This window comes from Alligator sinensis, unplaced genomic scaffold, assembly GCF_000455745.1.
Source record: "Alligator sinensis unplaced genomic scaffold, ASM45574v1 scaffold976_1, whole genome shotgun sequence".
Lineage (NCBI taxonomy): Eukaryota > Metazoa > Chordata > Crocodylia > Alligatoridae > Alligator > Alligator sinensis.
In genome coordinates this window covers 1,689,893-1,710,083 of record NW_005842117.1, presented here as the reverse complement: position 1 = coordinate 1,710,083, position 20,191 = coordinate 1,689,893, and the positions used below count along the sequence as shown (strand labels likewise).

Genomic DNA, 20,191 nt, shown 5'->3' with positions numbered 1-20,191 from the left:
TCGGCCCACCCCTGTAACCTGTCTAGATCCGCTTGCAGCCTGTTCCTTCCTACTAGCGTACCCACTTCACCCCTCATCTTAGTGTCATCTGCGAACTTGAACAGGGTGCTTTCTACCCCCTCGCCCAAGTCACTGATGAAGATGTTGAATAGTGCGGGCCTGAGGACTGAGCCCTGGGGAACCCCACTGCCCACATCCCTCCAGGTCGAATAAGACCCATCCACCACTACGCTCTGGGTGTGGCCCTCCAGCCAGTTAGTGACCCATCTGACCGTGTAGGCATCAACGCCACTGTCTCCTAGTTGCTTACTGAGAATGGGGTGAGAGACTGTGTTGAAGGCCTTCCTGAAGTCTAGGAAGGCTATATCCACTGCAACACCTACATCCAAGGACTTGGTGACCTGGTCATAAAAGGCCACCAGGTTGGTTTGACAAGACCTGCCCCTAATGAACCCAGGCTGGTTGCCCCTGAGCATAACTTCCCCTGCTGGCACTTCCTGGACATGTGCCAGGATAATTCTTTCGAAAAGCTTCCCCAGGACCAAGGTAAGACTCACAGGTCTATAGTTTCCTGGGTGGTCCTCCTCCCTTTTTTGAAGATGGGGACCACATTGGCCCTTTTCCAGTCCTCCGGCACATCACCCAAGCGCCATGAGTGCTCGTAGAGCTGTGCCAGAGGTCCCGCAATGACCCCTGCTAATTCCTTCAGCACTCTGGGGTGGAGATCATCAGGACCTGTGGATTTAAATACATCTAGTCCCTCCAGAAGTTCCCTGACAAGGTCTTCAATAACACTAGGCCTGGGTGTGCCACCCACAGGGCCCTCAGGGGGGCCAGTGAGGGAGATATCCGGGTCCCCCCTCAGAAATACGGAGGCAAAGAAATTGTTGAATTATGTCAGCTTTACCATCAGGTCAGATGACCTGCAGAGGCCCCACGTTACTTGGCACCTTCTTTTACCCCCCCTATGTATTTGAAAAAGGACTTCTTGTTGTCCTTGATCTGGGTCAGTAGTCCCAGCTCCATTTCCGCCTTGGCCTTCCTGACCGCCCCCCTACATTCCCGAGCTACTGAGGTATAGCCCTCTCTTGTGATGGCCCCTCCCTTCCAACAGGTGTACGCCTCCTTTCTTGTTTGGCGACGTTCCCGGATGCTTTTGGTTAGCGAAGGGGGGCCTTTGCGCCATCTTACCCCCTTTGATTTGTGTAGGGATTACTTCCCAGTTGGAGTACTGTGTCCAGTTTTGGGTGCACAGAGGATCTGGGGAGGGTTCAGGGGAGGGCCACTCGCATGATTAGTTGTCTCCATGAAAGACCCTATGAGGAGAGGTTGAGAGATCTGGATCTCTTCAGTCTATACAAAAGATGGCTGAGTGGTGACCTTCTAGCAGCCTCTAAATTTATCAGGGGAGGACAGCAGGGAATTGGGGATGTGCTGTTTACCAGAGCACCTCAGAGAGTAACTAGAAATAATGGGTGCAAACTAGTGGAGAGTAGATTTAAGTTAGACATTAGGAAGACATTTTTTTACAGTAAGGGTGGCCAGAGTCTGGAATGGCCTTCCAAGAGAGGTGGTGCTGTCACCTAACTTTGTCAAGTCTCCTCTTGAAGACCTCCAAGATTGTCAAGTCTCCTCTTGAAGACCTCCATCTTGGAGGTCTTCAAGCAGAGGCTGGGGTTATCTGACCTCAGTCCTCTTTCCTGCCAGGGGCAGGGGGTCGGACACGATGATCCATTGGGTCCCTTCCAACTCTATAATCTATGAATCTATGAACATGGCCCAGTTGGCCAATTAGGCTAGGGGTCTGCTTTCCCCTACTTATGTAACAAAAAGCTAGGTTTCTTGTTTCCAGTAAACAGAAGGGTGGGTTCTAGACAAAAGTTCTAAACAAAGGAGCTTGCCTGCCTATGTTCTGGTGCAATATTTTTTAAGACTGAGAAACAGACAAGGTACAGCAGAGCAAACATGCATTAAACCTGGTCATATTCAAACTAGAACACTATTTTACAACAACATAAAACTAGAACACTTTCCAATATAAAATGCTTATATGTTTTGTGTGAAAATAGAAAAATACATAATCATTTATTTTGAAGGGAGATTATATGGGTCATTTTATTCAACTGGTGAAAATCTTATCTTATTATAATTATTGGTGTATTTATAAAATGCTCTATGTAAATCCAAAGGAGTATTCTGAAAGCTGCCATGCTTCATGGCTTTGAAAGATTCAGTTTGATTGTCCCTTCAAATGGATTCTTCTACAGTACATTAAATGCATTTTTCAAAAACTTCAAGATTACAACCGTCTGTCCCATAGTGCATGGTTCTTTTACTTCTATCATTCTGTCACTGTCCTTGTACATTTTCTTCCTGAGTTTTTCAGAACAAAGGATTTTGCTTTAAAAAGTTTGTCTGGTTTTGATCATTTCTCACTGGTTCACTTCCTAAAACCTTACCAAGTTCAAATCAGATTAAAGCATTGATGCTTTTATTCAGTGATGGCAGGGAACAAGACTCAGCAAGGGCTGTGTTAATTTTTTTTTAAGATTCTCTTCCCTTATTCTCATACAGTTTTGGAACTATTAACCTCTTTCAGGTTTGGTGGGGGGGGGGGGGGGGTTACTTTTGGGTTTTTTAGTTTTGTTTTTACTATAATCTCAGTGTGTTATGGTTTAGCACAAACAAATTTTGTATTTTCACTGATAGTCATGCTGTGTAATGTAGACTGATTGAAAAGAAATAGCTTTTGCACAGTAGATGTGATATAAATGTGGCTACTTCAGAAATTTGACTGATATTAGCAGCTGGGGTTCTCACTTTCAGCTTCTTTCTGACAAGACTTTCATCCTCAATGTACCTATAATGCTGTTTCTATCACTCAGGTATCCATGAGGTTGAGTGTTTTCCATTTTGCAAGTATTCAAAGTAGTCTATCATCTTAGAAATCTTTGTCTATATGCTAAGTGGATACACAATACATTGACAAAAATCCTACGTCCCCTGACTAATCTGTTTTACTCTGTAGGTGAAGCCTATATGAGACTAAGCAAGCTGCCTGAAGCAGAACACTGGTATGTGGAGTCACTGAGGTCCAAGGGCGATCACATCCCAGCGCACCTTACATATGGGAAACTTCTAGCTCTTACGGTGAGTGAATCAGCAGCATCAGAGTAAATTCAGAAGTTTTCTGGGCAGGGCATTCTTGGCGTAGAAATTGATATTATACCTATTATGCTCATGTTTCAGTCGTAGCCTCATATATGCATTCAGGTTCTCCTGGGAGTGTCACTGTATGTACAGATGTTCAAGAGTTTTCTCCCAGGGGTAAATGGGCACTCCAGGGTAAAAATAGGCACTCTAGGAGTCCAAACATGGGAACAAGCAGAGTTAAATCACTCCCAGGAGAGTTCCTTCTGGGACAGAAATGTTTTGTGTGTGTCATGTACATACATTCTCAGAAGAGAACATAGTCCTCCAGCTTCTCCCCCTTCTCTTCAAGGAGACAATGTATTGCTTGCTGGACTCTGCTGCTCCAGAACACTTCCCCTTCACAATCTTGACATTGTGCTGCAGGGAAATGTAGGCTGACCATGGCCAGTTTGGGATAGCCAGTCAGAGTTGCTCTATGCACTGCTGTGATCTGTTGTCAGAGGCAGACTAAGGAAGCCTGTGGAGCATGATGAGATGTATGCACTGGGTCCCTCCCAGCTTCATTGTCAGTATTGCAAGCTTTCCACTCCTCAGGACTTCATCATACAAATGTCTATACACAAGAGCAAACCTGGGAGTATTCTCCCAGGTTTTTTGAATGTGTGTATGCAGCCAGTATCTTCCAACTAAGAACATTAACATACTGCAGAAGCATCCAAGTCTCACAAGACTTCTTTATATAGGGAAGGAAATGTAAGTAGTAGTAGTAAAGGGAGAGGCAAAGAAATGTAAGTTTGTAAGTAGTGGTAAAGGGAGCAATGAAGACAAAAAGCAAGACTGCTTTTAAGATATAGCTAACTACCTCTATGGAAGGTATTATATAACATGGTGCTTGAAACAGCCGGAATTGGGACTTGATGATGTAGAAATTTCCTTCTAGTCTTGTGCTTCTGAACAACTGTATCTGCTTAAATTGACATGTATTAAGAATAAGTTAATTTAAGGTAGTCAGTTAAGATAGCAAGGGACCCTATTAATATTACAACTATACATTAGCATACATGTCAACTTTCAGATAATGATTTTGCAAATGTTCTTGAGGTTTTTTTTTTCCTTTGGTATTTTAAAACAGTACCTTCATTTTACAGAATGAACATCTGAGAGACAGAAATTAAGCAGTTTTACTGAAGTCATACAGCAACTCCAGTAGCAGAGCTAGGAGTTTGGCTCCCATTTACTTGTCTCATGTTGCACCTACCTCTGCCCTTTGTTTTTTTGGTTGTAGCCATGTTGGTCTAAGGACCTAGACAGGAAAGATTTTGTAGTTAGATGTGATATCTTTTATTATACAAACTGAGCAGTTGGAAAAAAGTTTTTTGCAAGCTTGCAGGTGCAATCACTTTTCTTCAGGCATAGGAAGTCTCTGCTGTTCTGAGACTCCAAGGAATTAACTTTTATCTTCTTTCATTCCTTGGGAGTCTCAGAACAGCAGAGACTTCCTATGCCTGAAGAAAAGTGATTGCACCTGCAAGCTTGCAAAAAACTTTTTTCCAACTGCTCAGTTTGTATAATAAAAGATATCACATTTAACCAAAGAACTTTGCCTGCCTCTATCCTTTAGTAGCAGCCTTCCCAGGATGGTGTTCCTGGCAAAGCCTTAAGTAACCCTTTTTCACATTCTCAGAATTGGAGTTGCCATAATATGACTTTATTAGACTTTTTTTCCAGCTGTGTTCATGTCATGTCATCGAATTTATTTTCATGTCTTAAAACATATTAGGTTGTTGCTCCAATATAATTCAGGCATCCTTTCTGAGATAGGATTGTACTAGTAGTGTATTGCTAACTTTTGTCTCCCTGCCCTGGATTTTCTCCTCTTTTATTCCATTTGCTTCATCTGGGCTTTTCTCTCCAAAATAATGTTTCTCTGTTGCTTTTGTTTGTCATTTGGAAAGGCACTTTTATTGACAAGTTTCCTTTTTAAAACTGTTGCTGTTGCTTCGCCCTGTTAGACTCCTCACTTTTCTGGCTTTATTCTGAACATGCCTACCACCATCTCCGTTTCACTCATCGTCATGAATATTCTCTGCCCCAGTTGTATTCTGTTCAATCTTCAGGCAAAGGACATTTGGATACAGTCTAAATAAAATAATGAATTTACAAGATAGAATTTAATTCAACCACATCTGCACCTGTGGTATTCCTGCTTAAAATACATGAAATTGTAAGGAACAAATAATTTGATTATGGAAGTGCAGAGATGAGCCATACAAGTGAAAGCAAAAATTAAAAGTAGTAACCATTTTGAAGGTTATGAAAAGCTGTTGCTTCACTGTTTGACAGAGCCGTCAAGGCTCTGGATTAGTGTTTTTAGCTTGAAATACAATAGAGTTGAACTCTTAATGTCATCACACTGTCTGTTGCTTTCACCTCATGGGACTTTAATTTTTCACTCTAATCCTCAATTTCAGATATAATTTCTCACATGCTGACATGTACATGAACATGCTGAGCCCATCCATGTAATATTAAACTCCAAAAAGAATATACAGTAGAATTTCCCTGTGCACCTTCTTTTTTCTGGCATGCTTTTCCATGTTTTGCACCTGAGAGGTTGAATTTTTTCTTGCTTTTTAAAAGCATTTTTTTTTTATGAGACACATTCTAGTGTACTAGAACACACACACATCTCTTCTTTAAAAAAAAAAAAAAGATTCCCCCCCACCTCTTCCTTTTTTTTTTTTTAAACACACTTTTAGAGTGGTTGATTAATTGGAATATAATATCTGGGCTGCCTTGCAAATATCATGAAAAAATTCCTACCACTTTGTAAATAGCTTAATTCCTTCTAATTTATGAGAACTGGCCACAGGAAACTTCAGGTTTGTCCTCTGGTCCTGAAAGTATTTCATTTTACAGGCTCAGGCTTCTGGATTGGTAGTATGCCCTTACTGGGGGGAAGAACTGAAAACAAGTAAATATGCACAAAACTTTTTAGTGGTATTTAAAACTGTACATTTCTACAGGTAATTTAAACATGAGACACCTCTGAGGTGGACTCTCTCCAGGTTCTGCTCTATATTCAGAAAAGAATGTGAATCATTAACAAAAATGAAAGAAGCTATCATCAACCTTGAGATTTGAATTATTCACCAGGAAGATCCTCACCCTCTATGCGACGCTGGTCAGGCCGCAGCTGGAGTATTGTGTCCAGTTCTGTGTGCCCCATTTCAGGAGGGATGTGGACAACATGGAGAGGGTCCAGAGGAGGGCCACCCGCATGATCCGGGGACAACAGGGCAGACCCTACAGTGAGAGACTGCAGGACCTGAACCTATTCAGCCTCCACAAGAGAAGGCTGAGGGGGGACCTGGTGACCGTCTATAAACTCACTAGGGGGAACCAGAAGGGTTTGGGGGAGACGCTGTTTCCCCTAGCCCCCGCTGGCATAACAAGGAGTAATGGGCACAAGTTGATGGAGAGGAGGTACAGATTGGACATCCGAAAAAACTACTTCACAGTTAGGGCAGCTAGGAGCTGGAACCAACTTCCAAGGGAGGTGGTGCTGGCCCCTACCCTGGGGATCTTTAAGAAGAGGCTGGATACCTACCTGGCTGGACTCATTTGAGTCCCGTTTTTTGTTTAGGGTTCTTTTGTTGTTCTCCCGCCCTGGCAGGGGGTCGGGCTAGAAGATCTATTAGGTCCCTTCCGACCCTAAAACTATGAAACTATAAGATAATCCATAGGCCAGTGAAATACTCAGCCTTTGCTCTTTATACACAAGCTCTCTGCCTATTTCCATCAAAGTTGATTTCATCATTCCTTAAAGTCTTTGTTTTACTGTCACTTCTTGTCATTATACAGTCAGTGCAGTGCATATGGAAGCAGCTCAAATGTATTCCTTTTATAGCAAAATAAGGCAGAAAATACAGTTATTTTTTTACCCTTCCAGAATATAATTTACATACTGCTCCAGAAGGTAAGTAACAAGACACTATTTAACTGATGTTCTAGTTAGAGCTGGGAGAAGATTTTCAGAAAAGAATGCTTTAATCCCTGAAAAATGCACAAATTATTTGAGAATTTACATCATGTTTGCCTCATTTTTTCAGTCAAAAATTGGCATTGAAATGTTCTGGTTTTCCTGTTTCAAAACTTTTTTTTTTTTTAATCCATGTCTGGTCAAAAATTATTTCGAAATGAAGTATTTAACCCCATTTTTTTTTTTTTTTTAGTGACTAACACATCAGTTATTTGTACAGCTTTAGACTATAAGTCAGGTTCACTTTTTCATATGGATACTTGAGGCCTTTTTTTTTTTTTAAGTCATTCAAATTCAATCATTAATGATTCAGTATTGGGACTGATTTATTACCTAGTAATAGGAAAGGAGCATAATATATTTTACTGGATTTCCTACAGACATCAGTATCTTCCAGGAGAGCTGTATGGAACAGGGCTTTGGCAGCAGAATAGGAAGTCTTTTACCTCTATGTTGATAATTTAGTTTACCCCTGGTTAGTTTTTATAGCTTTCTGGGGCACGTCCAGATGTGCACGGACATTTGGTTCCCCGGGGATAAGTAGCAGCAGTGTGAACACCTGTACCATACATGCTTTGGCACGCAGCAAGTTGCCCTGGGTAGTGGAGGGAAGACTGGGGCCAGCATTGGGCTGGCCCCAGCAGCCTTACCTGGGGTCCTCCTGGGGCTGCAGCTGTGACAATTCTGCTGCACGAAGCCTGGCTGGCAGCCACAGTGCGGCTACGAGAGGCCTGGCTCCGCTTTTCAGCAGTGTGCACTGGCTGACCATGCGTTGCACCAGTTTCCAAAAAAAACACCCCAGTGCAACACATGCTTGGGCAGCACCCCCTTACAGCGTGAAGAGCACCAGACTGTTCAGTACGTGGCGCTGCATAAGTGTTTGCAGTGCCACACACCTTATGACTGCGCTCATCTGGATGTGCTGATTGTGGTTCAGTGGCTTAAGTGAAATGTGCTTTAAGCCAGTTCCTAGTGCACAGAAAGTGGTAAGACAAACTCTGCTTTCATACTTAGCATTAACTGGATTGTTTGTTGGAAGTCTCCCTAGATTTCTTTGGGATTGAGTGGAGGTAGAAACTGGAGTAAGCCTCTCCACTAGGAAAAATATATTTCAGGCCATGGTTAGCTTGAGGCACATTCTTCATTTGAAGTTTGCTACCTAGAGCTATTGCCTTGAATAGAATGAACAGATTTGAGACAACAGAAAAAGGGCAAGGAGTTAGTAAACTATGGGGTGTATTATTGGGGTTGTTTCTAATTATTTATTCAAATATTTGGGAAAATATACTTTTTGTACGCATCACTTTTTCTTACATACCAGTCGCATTGTGCTTGAACTCAAACCTTTTGCAGTCCTTTTTTGTAACTTATAGTAAAATGAATGCTGAGACAAGTGCTAGGAAATCTTTTTGGATGTTATCAGATTTATTAGGGAAGAGATGCTGGGGTGGTGTAACAGGAGGGCGGTCAGGGTCACTGTGCTTCCCCCTGCCGCCTCCTTTACCATGTCAAGTTACCAATTAGCGCCCTCCAATTCTCGTCCGCCACGACTTTGATCTTATATTTTTTATAGGGAGGCTGCCCTTCATCTGCTTGTCCACGGTTCTCCTGCTATCTCTAGATCTTCTCCGGTATTGAGTATTCTGTATAATCCCACCTTATGGGCTATGCGTGGCTCCTACCACCCCTGTACCATGCCCCACGCCTCGCAGATATGCCCGACGTTGTTAGGTCTCTCTCTCATCGCGCCCTTTCTAGCGCTCGGGCTCTCTGCAGTCCCATCTCTCTCTCTCTCTGTGCCCACACTCTGGCGCCTTCCCAGTAATGCCGCCCTCTCTCAGGGCTCACCATGCCCACACTGGGGCTTCTCAGCAATGCCCCCTTCTCTGGGGCTGGGGTCTGTGCACCCCATATGCTGCGCCCTCACTGGTGCTGTGGGCCCCTATGAGGCCTCCTCCAACCCCTAACAGCCTCACCCAAACCACCGATAATAAAACAGCAACACAAACACAAGCCCCTTTGGCTACAACACAAACAGAAGCCACCCGGCTATAATCATGCTCAAGCCTACCGGGGATCCTTTATCTCTCAGCAGTATCAGACGCTGCTCCTTCATCAATCCTCTCCTCTCTTACATGGCAGGGAGCTCCTTCCTCCTTGGCTGCTGGTAGGGAACTGCCTCCTGCCTGTGGTTTATATAGGAGCCAGGCCCTGCCCCTTCCTTCAGCTGGCTAGGCAGGTGGGGATCAGTAGTTCCCTCCAGTTACCTCAGCAACTGGCACCTGAGGAGTTATCCCAGCTCTCTCAGTAGCAGGCACCTTAGTGCCCTGCTACAGGTGGGTAGTAGATTAAAAGGGGGATAACACTGGAAGTGACCAATGATACGGGAAGAAAACTTTCCTTGACCAGTGAGTTAAAAGAAAACACACCTTAGCCAAACTTCTGGTACAAGCCAAAGGTAGTTGTACTATATAAAGCGCTAGTTGTAAAATCAAAACTGTAAAGTGCACAAATTCAGTAATGTTTTATTTCCTGACTTAAACTGCAGTAGTGGCCTAATTTTAACCCCAGGATTTCTGCTGCCAGTATTAGCACTTAGTAACAGCAGTGTGACTTGATTAATTTATTTCCAAAGTGCCAATCCTTGGCTGTTGAACCAGCTTCTTGTACCTTCTGTTTTCCTCTGCTTGTTAGTAACTCTCAGGATTATAGGAGTGGCAAACCTTTGCCTAGTGCATTGACATTTGCAAAATTTTTGCTAATTACTTCAGGCTATGATTTCCTAGCCTACACTGGAAGTATTTATAGTTTTGAAAAAAAGGAATATAGGCAAAATAGTATACTAAAGTACTGGACTGCTAAATTTGCTCATCGTCTAGACTTGCTTCTAACACTCAAATTCAAATAATGAGCTTGGAATTGCAGAGAACATGCTTTTTACATTTTCAGCTCTGATGGAGTTTGTTTATTCCAATAACAAATTCTACAAAATACTTTTAAAATAAAGACATCTCACTGCTAAATCCAATGTACTAGGTCAGCAGTTAAAAAATTAGTATAATCCTTTTTCTGTTCCTCCCTACATGAGACAATGGTCTTCATGTCAAGTTATTTTCTTGATCTACCTGCTGAAACAAATTTTAAATGACCAAAATTGCATTACAAAAATCTCAGAGAGACAGTGTTGAGAGACACACTCCAGTACATTTTAAGTTAAAAGCTGATGTCCTGTTTTGCTGAAGAGAGATTCTTAAACAGAAATGGTTGCTGTCACAGCAAGGTGCACCCAGCTTTTACTATTTTGAAAAATGCAAATCATCACTCATCCTGCACTGTTAGTCTTAAAATGATGGTAATTGTGCAGTGAGAGAAAGATATGAATTCAGGCCATCATTTGAAGTTGATTTTTAGCAGCTTCAGATCTGCATGTAGCTAATATTACTACTGCCTTTAAGGACAGTTTGCACAGCAGGACCTTAAGCTTGCATTTCATAAGCAATAAAATGAACAATAGGAAGCAGAAAGTCTAATTTGTGTTCTACATTTTTCTTTGTGAAAATGTGCTTGGTTTTGTATGTGCTTCATATGAAGTTATAAGGAAAGTACTAAACAGTTTCATTTATAAGCTTCCAACTGTTTCTGCCAAAAAGAAGAAAATACTAGCTTGACTTTAAAGTACAGCATAAGTCATGCTATTTTCACACAACCTAAAAAGGAACATAACTGAAAACTTTGTGCATTTTAATAAATGCCTTATTTACTTTCATAGTACTATTTCTATCGAAAAAAGTTCAAAATGTGTTTTTGTTTGGGAGTTTAAGCACATGCTTCAGGGATCCTCTATGTGTACTTTAGGGGGTGAGGTGGTGAGAGAAGGAGTTATGTTCACAGTGCCTGCTACACTGAGGTCAATCTCTAATTAGGGCCTTTAGACAACCCAGTCCCTTTCTAAATCTTAGGTTTCCCTAATTCTTATATATATTTACTTTGTACATGTATAATTTTCAATAATGTGATATGGTTTAAGCTTTATTGAATACTGTCTATTGTCTGATATTAATACACATATTAAGCGTGCTTATCTGGGACACTGCTACTCTTGTACTTATATGTCCACAGAACTCAGAGGATGCTGTCTGTGTTGTAATAGCAACGGGACATTTCAACTGAAACTATGTAGACCTCAATAAAAGTAGATATTCCTGGTCAGTGATCATTCCAATACACTCAGAAATTTAATAAATTGAGCATTTTCATGTAACTTTATTTTGTTTACTGTATATAACAAAATACCTAGGTCTGATTTGTCTCTCTTTCTTAGACAGCATTACATCTAAAGGTAGAAAGAGGATGGATAGCCTTAAAATTTATATAAATCCCATGTTAATGGGTTTGCATAGTGTGTTTCTATTCTGAGGTTCCTTTAGGCTTCCAGAATAATGTAAAGTATCTTTAATGTAAATGAAAATTCACTCTCTGCAGTTGTTTTTATAGCTTGTTGTTGTCAAACCTTTAACTGTACATAGTCATACACACATATGTTGTTGATGCCAGTTATTTTCCATCAATATTATTAACTGAGGGTAAAATTCAACCAACATAAAGTATCCAAATTTTAGCTTAATTGGTACTTGAGTAGTACATCGGTTTGGAGCTGCCTATTTCACAGGACATATTTTACTCTCATTTCCCTGGGCTACTTGGGAACACAGTGACATAATTAACTATCCTTTCAAAGCAATACATAGCATTTCAAGGTTAGATTTTTCTATGCATTCTACAGGTAGGATTTTCAGAGGTGCTTCTTGGTGACCTAACTCTGCTCTCTTTGAAGTAAATGTTAAAAGTTCCACTGACTTCATTTGGGACCACAGTTAAGCCCATGCCAAGTTTTTTGAAAAAGTTCCTACCAAAATTAAATGTTGCCTGGACTATCCTGTTAGGTAAACATTTCTCATATGTCATGATAGCTTTTCTGGGCGAGAGAAAATGCCAAAAGGAAACTGGCAGCAATATTTTCTCTATATGCAGAAAAACAGATTAAATTTGAGATGCTTGAAAACTGTGCTCCAAATGAATAGCTAATGAATTTATGATCTTCTTACCTAGTATCAGCAGTCACACACATTTCACAATCCACACGTTGTTGGATAACATTGTACATTCATATATTAAAATTACATCTTACCAGGATACATTTTTTCCAGAAAATACACAAGAATTGCAAAATTTAATGGTTAAAAAAGCATGATTAGTAGTTCAGCTAGAAAACTTGGAAAGCAGCCAATTTTCTGGGTTTTAGATTCCTAGTTTTGCTTTCTTCATTTATTTCTCAGAAACAGAATTTAAGCAGATAATGCCTAAATATTCTGCATTTTCCAGGCTGTTTTGAGACCTTGAATCTAGCCATGATAGGTCTAGTTGACCTAGTTAGTCAACTGGTAGAACATGGGTTTGCAGCTATAGCATCTGAGCCTCTTACCTTATTAGGGTAATTTATTTCTACTTTAAAAAAGAAAACATAGTTCTAAAGAAAGGCAGGACTTTCATTCCTAAGATATAAATGAGTCTCTTTGTCAAAATTGACAGGACCAGGTGCAGTCTTGAGCATGCTAATTTATTTTACATTGTATGAACAAATCTTCTAGGCAGAAAGACTCGGCAAACATGCTAAGAAAGCTTCATACATAAACAAAGTTTGGGTTTTTTTTTACTTTAAACTCAAAAGCTTCTTCCCTTTTAAAAGCTATTTATTAGCATATACTACAATATGCAGCGATGGTAACTGTGCTCAGCTTCTACTTCTTGAGGCTATACTGAAGTCATAGATAAAAGCATCTTGATGGTTTTGATTGCATTTATTCTAAGTAGACTTATGACACATTATAATACACAGTATTTGTAATAATTCATACACTTGCAAATATGCTTAAGAAGCTTCCCCGTATTGTAAAATTAGGCATATTACAGTTAAGGAATTATAGGGCTGGTGAATTCCTTAGGAAAAATTTGCAGTGTTTGCTTGCATTTTACATGGCTTCATACAGTGCTATTATTCTCTTATTTTTACAAGCTTGGAAATTCACCCAAAAGTTAGAAGAAAAATGTCATTGCTTTATCAAGTTTCCATATTGTAGCTCTCAACCATTCAACAGTAATCATACCAGATAAAATCAACAATGTTTGGGCTTAATACTTATAGTGCACTTTTAAAAATATAATTAAAGTGCCAAATATATTAGGTAAGGGCTTTGTTTAGAATTAAATTAAATTAAATTAAACAAAGTAATTCAAGTATTATAATTAAATTTAGACCTGAATACTCATTTTTTAAAAATTATATCCAGTAGCTAGCCAAAGTCTTACCTGGGTGTTTTGCATTGACCTTATGCTGTTGACTAATGAGAAGGAAAGGAGTATGAATTGTCAGTCCTGAATATTAGCCAAATAATATGTAAAGGTCTTTTGTTAATTATTGGGACTCAAGTAACAACAAAAGGTTCACCACAGATTAATTAATTTATTAAAAAAAATAATGCAGACCCCAGTAGAACAAAATGTGTAAGCCTGAAAAAAATAGAGAATGAGGGGATCAAGGGAAGGCAAAAAAAAGACAAAGCAGAACAAAAAGGTTGTAAAATTACCATATTTACTTGATCTAAGTTGACTGAATATAAGATGTCTCCCTCATAATTAGATTTTATATATGGAAAATGTATAAATCTGTTACAATCTTTTTTTCAGGTGTAGAATCTAAATATTGGAGGTTTGTCTTGAATTTGGCTCCCTCCTACTACTCCAGGAGAGAGAATAGTGGCTGGGGGGTTGGGGGTCAGGTGTCTTCATCACTCTCTTCCTCCTCAACTTCTTCTCCCTGCAGCATTGAAGGATGGTACTTTGGCCATTGGGTAGCACTGTGCCATTATTAGTATTTGAGCATTTATTAATTTGCCTAAAGCCAGTTTTTAATAACCTTCAGATTATCCACCCGAAATTTTGCCACCACTCTTTTCCCAGTGCTGCTGCTGCCAGCCACGTAGCACAGCTCCAGCTCTTTTCAGCATGTGGGTGGAGGCACGACATTGAGCCGGGGCTGTGCCAGGCGGCGGTGGCGGTCCTGGGAGAAGAGCAGCAGCAAAATTTTTGGTGGATGCAGCATCCTCCCAGTGCCACTGGTGCCCATTCTGAGCCCAGCCCTCGCTGAGAAGAGCCCTGTGCAGCCCTGGCTGCAGCCCACCCTATCTCAAATACTAATAGTGCAGAGCCGGGGAGCACATGCCCCCCCCCCCCCCCCCCCGGTGCATTACCAGGGTGCAAGCAGTGGTAGGAGCCGCTTCTCCCCCCATGAACCCCACCTGGGCAGTGCCTGCCCCTGCCTCTACGCCCTCCCTCCCCATCATGACAGGTGTTGATCTGCCCCCCCACCATGCCCTTTCCATTCCCCCTCCCCTTCTACCACACAGACTTACCAGCTGGAGGCAGCTGTATCAGAAATCAGATTGATATCAGCCAATATGCCTCCTGAAATATTGACTATCGGTATTGACCCAAAAATCTATCGGTGCACCCCTACTTTTCACTTCCCTTAGGACTTAGTTTTTTACTATATGCAAAAATTTTACGAGACTAATTGTGAAACAGAAGACTATTTCATCTTATAGTAAACTTTGCACTAACTGGTTAATAAAGATCCTGAAAAAATTATTAAATACCTAATCATACTTGTTGGTCTGGGCTACAATAACTGGTTCTAACTTCCTGTTGACAGGATACTTAGAGTGAAATTACATGTTACACTTACAGCATACAAAGGGCACTTAAAACACAAGTATCTGCATATTAAGGCTTGTTAATTTGTGTTAAGTGCCCGCTGAATGTCTCAAAGTTATACCACTTCAGGGGAGGGTTAGCTCTGCACCATGCTACCTAGCTTGTTTTAGGGTAACTTCAGTCTATTCCAGAGATTAAATGAAAATTTGACAGCTCAAGCTACCTCTACCCAACTCCCATGGGGGGCTTCCCTGGGCTCCGCACAGTGGTGGTGACTGCTCCCTGGTCCCAACTCTGCTGGGCTGAAAGCAGGCAAGCTTGTCTGCCACACACATGAGCAATGTGCACTCACAGTATTGCTCTCCCCCTGCCCAGACCAGGCCAGTCCTTGCCCCAGGCAGGAGGAGCAGTATCTAACCCAGCCCACCCCCTGCTCCAGCTGCTGCTCAGGAGGAGCTGAGCAAGGCAGTACTGGTGAGGTGGCACCAATCTGGGACTTTTGTTTCCATTTTCAGCCATGTATGAAATCTGGGACTGTCCTGGCCAAACTGGGACATATGGTCACCCTAGTAATAGAAGTACAGAAGAGCAGGTAGGAAAGGGAAAACCTATTTTTCATAAGTACTTGTGTACCCTTTATCACCTCAATCTGAGTTTTTATCCATAGGTATGCTGGGCTCTCATAACTCTGACTTCAGTAGAAATTGTAGCTGTTCAGTGATATTTCTTTATATCCATCCTTATCTGAGTAAAAAATTTGAGAACTTCATCACTTAAATTCCTCATTAAGGCATGTAAACAGCTAGCTAAAAGTTATGTTTTTAATAGTTTTATGTATATCGGGTAAATTACTCAGAACTGTTTAACTGCCTTAGCCTCTCCCATTTTTCTTAGGTTTCTTGGGTTTCTCAGAAGCCTGAAGTTGGCCAGATTCCTCATAATTTAATCTAGTAAATTTTATTTATGCCAGGTTGAGGAGAAATTGCTATATTAATACGAAAAATTCTGCAGTTTTGGCTGGGGGTTGAGTGGATGTTATGTTCTCTCTTCTGAGTTTTTTGTAGCATTTTAATAAATTATAAATTAAGTCTTAAATATTATTTCAATTATCCTTAAATGACGCTTTCTTCCAATTGCTCAACTATTGAAATTCCTAGCAACTTCAGAGAGTCTTATGTTGGAGGACCCCAGTGAAACATTGATTATAAAGAGTTCTGGAGTATTATAGCAATGAGCACTCCGTCCTCCATTTATGCTTGAGCATGATTTTTTCATGGAAGATTCTCATTGAAGCTGATGAATATTTTGTCTGAATAAGGACTTCTGGATAAGGCACAGCCAACTAGAATGTGGACAGCAGCAGTACAAGCTTCTTCCAAATACCACTTACTATTTCCTAACTCACTCCTACAGGGATTCTTTCCCAGGCAATTAAGTGGGATTTCATGATATTGGAGTCCTTTTTCTCTTGCTAAAAGGCTGACTAGTAACAGTTTAACAGTGATATTGTACACAATTATAAGATGTTGGCATTTCTCCATTAGAATGTTGGCTGAGACCTACCTACCTACCCATTTCTCAAAACAAACAGTGGCTACGTGGCACCTTTTCATTAGCTACTGAACTGGACTAGCTATGATGAACTAGTGACCTATGGGTGAAAGGCATTTTTATCCCATTATTAATCCTCGGAGCCAGAGAGTCCTTCCATTAAAAACTTATTTATGAAAACAGTTATAAGTCTCTGGGTGTGCAGTCATAAATCTATATTTTTATTTGTAAGGTTGCCAAGGTACATGGGTGTGCATGTACATCTGTAGACCCTGCTGTTAGAAATTGGAAGATTTCCAATGGACTTCAATGCCTGCATTTGTGTGGGTCAGTTCACATAAAAGTGAATATGTACACAACGTGCCAGTCTTCAGCATTTGAGTGTTTTTTAGCTGTTTTAACAATTAACTGCAGATTTCCTTTATGTTCCAGAACTCTATTCCCTCATGTCTGTGTTCTACATAGTACTGAATCCTTACAGTGAGGTAGGAAAAAGATAGATGTTGCCTTCCAAATCTCACTATTTCAGCATATCTGTCCTCTTATGTTAGTAAAGGAATAAACTGGCAAGTTGAATAACTTAGCTGCCTGACAGAAGACATAGGTTTGATAAATGCCAAAGTTTAATAGTGAAATAGCCTGATTCTGTCAAATGATTGGGTTTATAGCATTAGACACCAGAATAAAGCTTACTAAATTTATGCCAAAAAATTAGCCTTTTAACAGCAAACAAATGATGTAGAAGAGGAGTCTTTGGATGAATTGTGATGCAAGTTTTCTCAGAATTCACTCTTCAAGAAAACATTTTTATATGTTTTTTGACAAATTTAGATATATTAAGAGGATGAACAAATGGCTTTGCTGTTCATTTGTAGTTGGTTCATTTTTATGCCTTGGGCGATGCAAGTACATTTTTTTCACCTTTATCTGTTAATAAGCATTTGGGATGTTAATAGCACATTCATTCATGTGTGCGTGTGTGTGTGTGTGTGTGTGTGTAGATACAAACACACACATATATATATATAGGCACCTGCCACTATTATGTACTTTAGTTCTCCTGACAGGTTTTAGCTGCATGCAGCATACATTTAGAAACTGCCAAACAAAATTTAATGGTAACATATTCCAGTGACCTGAGTAGATGAATGTTAATTAAATTAGATAAATATTTTTGGTCTTATATGCATAATCCTATCAGCAATTCCATTTTTGGGGAAGTATTCAATAAACTGCTTTTTAGGAATAGCAGCCAGGCTTGGTGCAAAAAAGGTTGCAACCAGAAAAGTTTAATAATGTTAGTCTGTTTTAGTGCAGGGATTCAAAATTTGTAAATGTGTTTAATTATTTGTGCATGCAGGCGATGTCTATCATTTTGGAGTTTCAGGACTGAACATTGTGCCCTATTATTTTTTGTCAGAGTAAGGCTATTGACTGCAGTAATTTGACCAATTTCTATTTTAATAATTATTTTATATATACCAGAATCCCCTGTGTGACTTCAACTGGTTGTGCTACTTCTCTTCAGCTCATGTTCCAAATAACTCGTGTGCTATTTAAAAGTAGTTTCTGGATTTCACCCACTGGATGAGTGATATCTGCATAAGCTGGTACTGTATGTGCTACTTGTGTACTGTATTTTGGGATGAAATGCACTAAAGGTAAGATGATACCATCTGGCACATCTGGCACAGTTTCGGAAGGCAGCCTTCCCTTGCACTATGTGATATTAGGAAGCATCAGTTATTCAGAAGCTGGTCAGTATCTGAGGAATGAAGAAAATGTTATTAGATGATAAGGGCTAAATTCTTCCCTAGCGTGATAGCTCAGCTCCTGGAGTACCAGCAAAATAATTGGTAGGTTATGCTCTGAATGGTGTCCTTGATCTTAGAATTTACCTTCCACTCTCTTTATTTGTGCTAGACTTGAAATAAGTTTTTGGGACATGCAGTAAAGCCTCTTTTTACCTTATTTGTGGTTGAGAAGTTGAGTAATTGCATAAGGCAGTTCTTATCATTTGAATGTTAATTTATGGTGTAGATTCCTAGAGCTTGGGATGCATATCTGTCACTAAAATCTGCAGTTATATAAAATTCAAATGTAGCTCCAGCTTCTGCTGCCTGCAACTAAGGGTGGAGCAGTGCAGCATGGCTCATGAGGCTGAGGGAGTCCACTGCTAGAGGGCTGAAGGGACCTGGAGACCCTGCACTGCACAGGGTCATTGGTGCAGTGCAGCAGAGGTTATCTGCTGTGGCAGGGCAGGAGCCACATGGTATGCTGCAGTGTAGGGGAGTCCCATGCAGTTTGCTGTTGTGGGCAGGCCCCTATAGTCTAGAGATAATTATGTTTTCACAAAGGAGCAAATGGTGAGTTTGCTCCTGGTGCTTGGGTTACAGTTATAGGATTGCTGGCATAAGTTTGTAAGTGCTGAAGTTGTGCAGACTGCATTGTTATTGCAAACTGCTCATGAGCATCAGTGCTGTGCCCCATGAGCACTTTATTTAGGTATCATTAACATCTTCTGGACCATTACTTATTTTTCTTCTGCAGTTACAGTGGTTCTCAGCCAGGTGTTGCATGAACCCTAATGAGGCAGGAAATGCTATAGCTCTGTGCATGAGGTGTAAGGGTCACTTTTACCTGGGTGGGATGCTCCTGGATTCTGTAGGCCAGTCCTGGCCAGTTGGTCAAAATTCCCAGGCTGGAGTCCAGCTGGGAGGCAGCCAGGCAGGCACCGTTGCTCCTGTAAGGGAACAAGACAGGCAGACTGGAGCAGGTATGACCCCACCTGCATGTGGTACGTTCACACAGCAGCAGTGGTGCCTGACCAGCTGCCTGCCTGGTGCACCATGCCACTCTGCCTCCCTGCTGGACCCTAGCTCAAGACTTTTGACCAACTGGCCAGGACTGGGCAACAGAATGCAGGAGTGTCCCAGCCAACCCAGGACATATGGTCACCCTACATAATCCCAACCAACGGCAAAGACTTTGTGGAGCTAGAGAGAAACTTTTATTCGCAGGCATGTTATGACATACTTAAGGCTGACCAATGTTTGAGACCATTCTAGACGAGATGAATTATTGATGAAATCCTGTATGCCCATTTCCATGAGGAAAGATTATTGACTTCAAGACCTCCTCTGGATCCTACTTGATAGTGTTTCTTTGCTTTAGTGGCTTGATGTGTTAAGCAAACAAAAGGGACTGTTGACTTTATTAACAAAGATATACTCTTTTAACAACTGTTTTTTAACTGGCTGTTTTCTCATAGTATTGGTACTTGATCAGTTCCTACAGGGTACAGAGTATCCATCGCTTTGAGGTGTCTGTCTGTGCAAGTGTGTGCATGTACATGTATGAAGCCAAAGCTGTTACTTCAGACATTTAATGTGTGTGAAAATGACTAATAATTAAATATGTCGTGTCTAAGTTGTTCCATTGTTAATGATTTAGCTACATACTGGGTGCCTTTACACAAGCAATAAATGTGCCTGAATTTTATGCGCAGAAAATTCAGGTGCATTAAATTGCACCCCTGCACACATCAAGAACAAATTTGCTCTCAATGAGAGTAGTTAAGTCCAGGACTGTCCTTCCCTACTCTGCCCCTCTGCAGCATCCAGGGGAGCTCCAGGCTCCTCTAGGTGCCAGCCCTAGGCTGGCAGAGAGCATGGG

General features: G+C 40.9%; 1 protein-coding gene across 1 annotated transcript in view; it reads left to right on the top strand.

Moving 5' to 3' along the window:
* The window catches only part of TMTC2 (transmembrane and tetratricopeptide repeat containing 2), a 242,311-nt gene that overhangs the window by 148,785 nt on the left and 73,335 nt on the right, over positions 1 to 20,191 (top strand). The window contains exon 8 of the mRNA XM_006024805.3: positions 3,029 to 3,150. Within this exon, the coding sequence (XP_006024867.1) occupies positions 3,029 to 3,150 (122 nt within the window). The remainder of the gene's footprint in view (positions 1 to 3,028; positions 3,151 to 20,191) is intronic.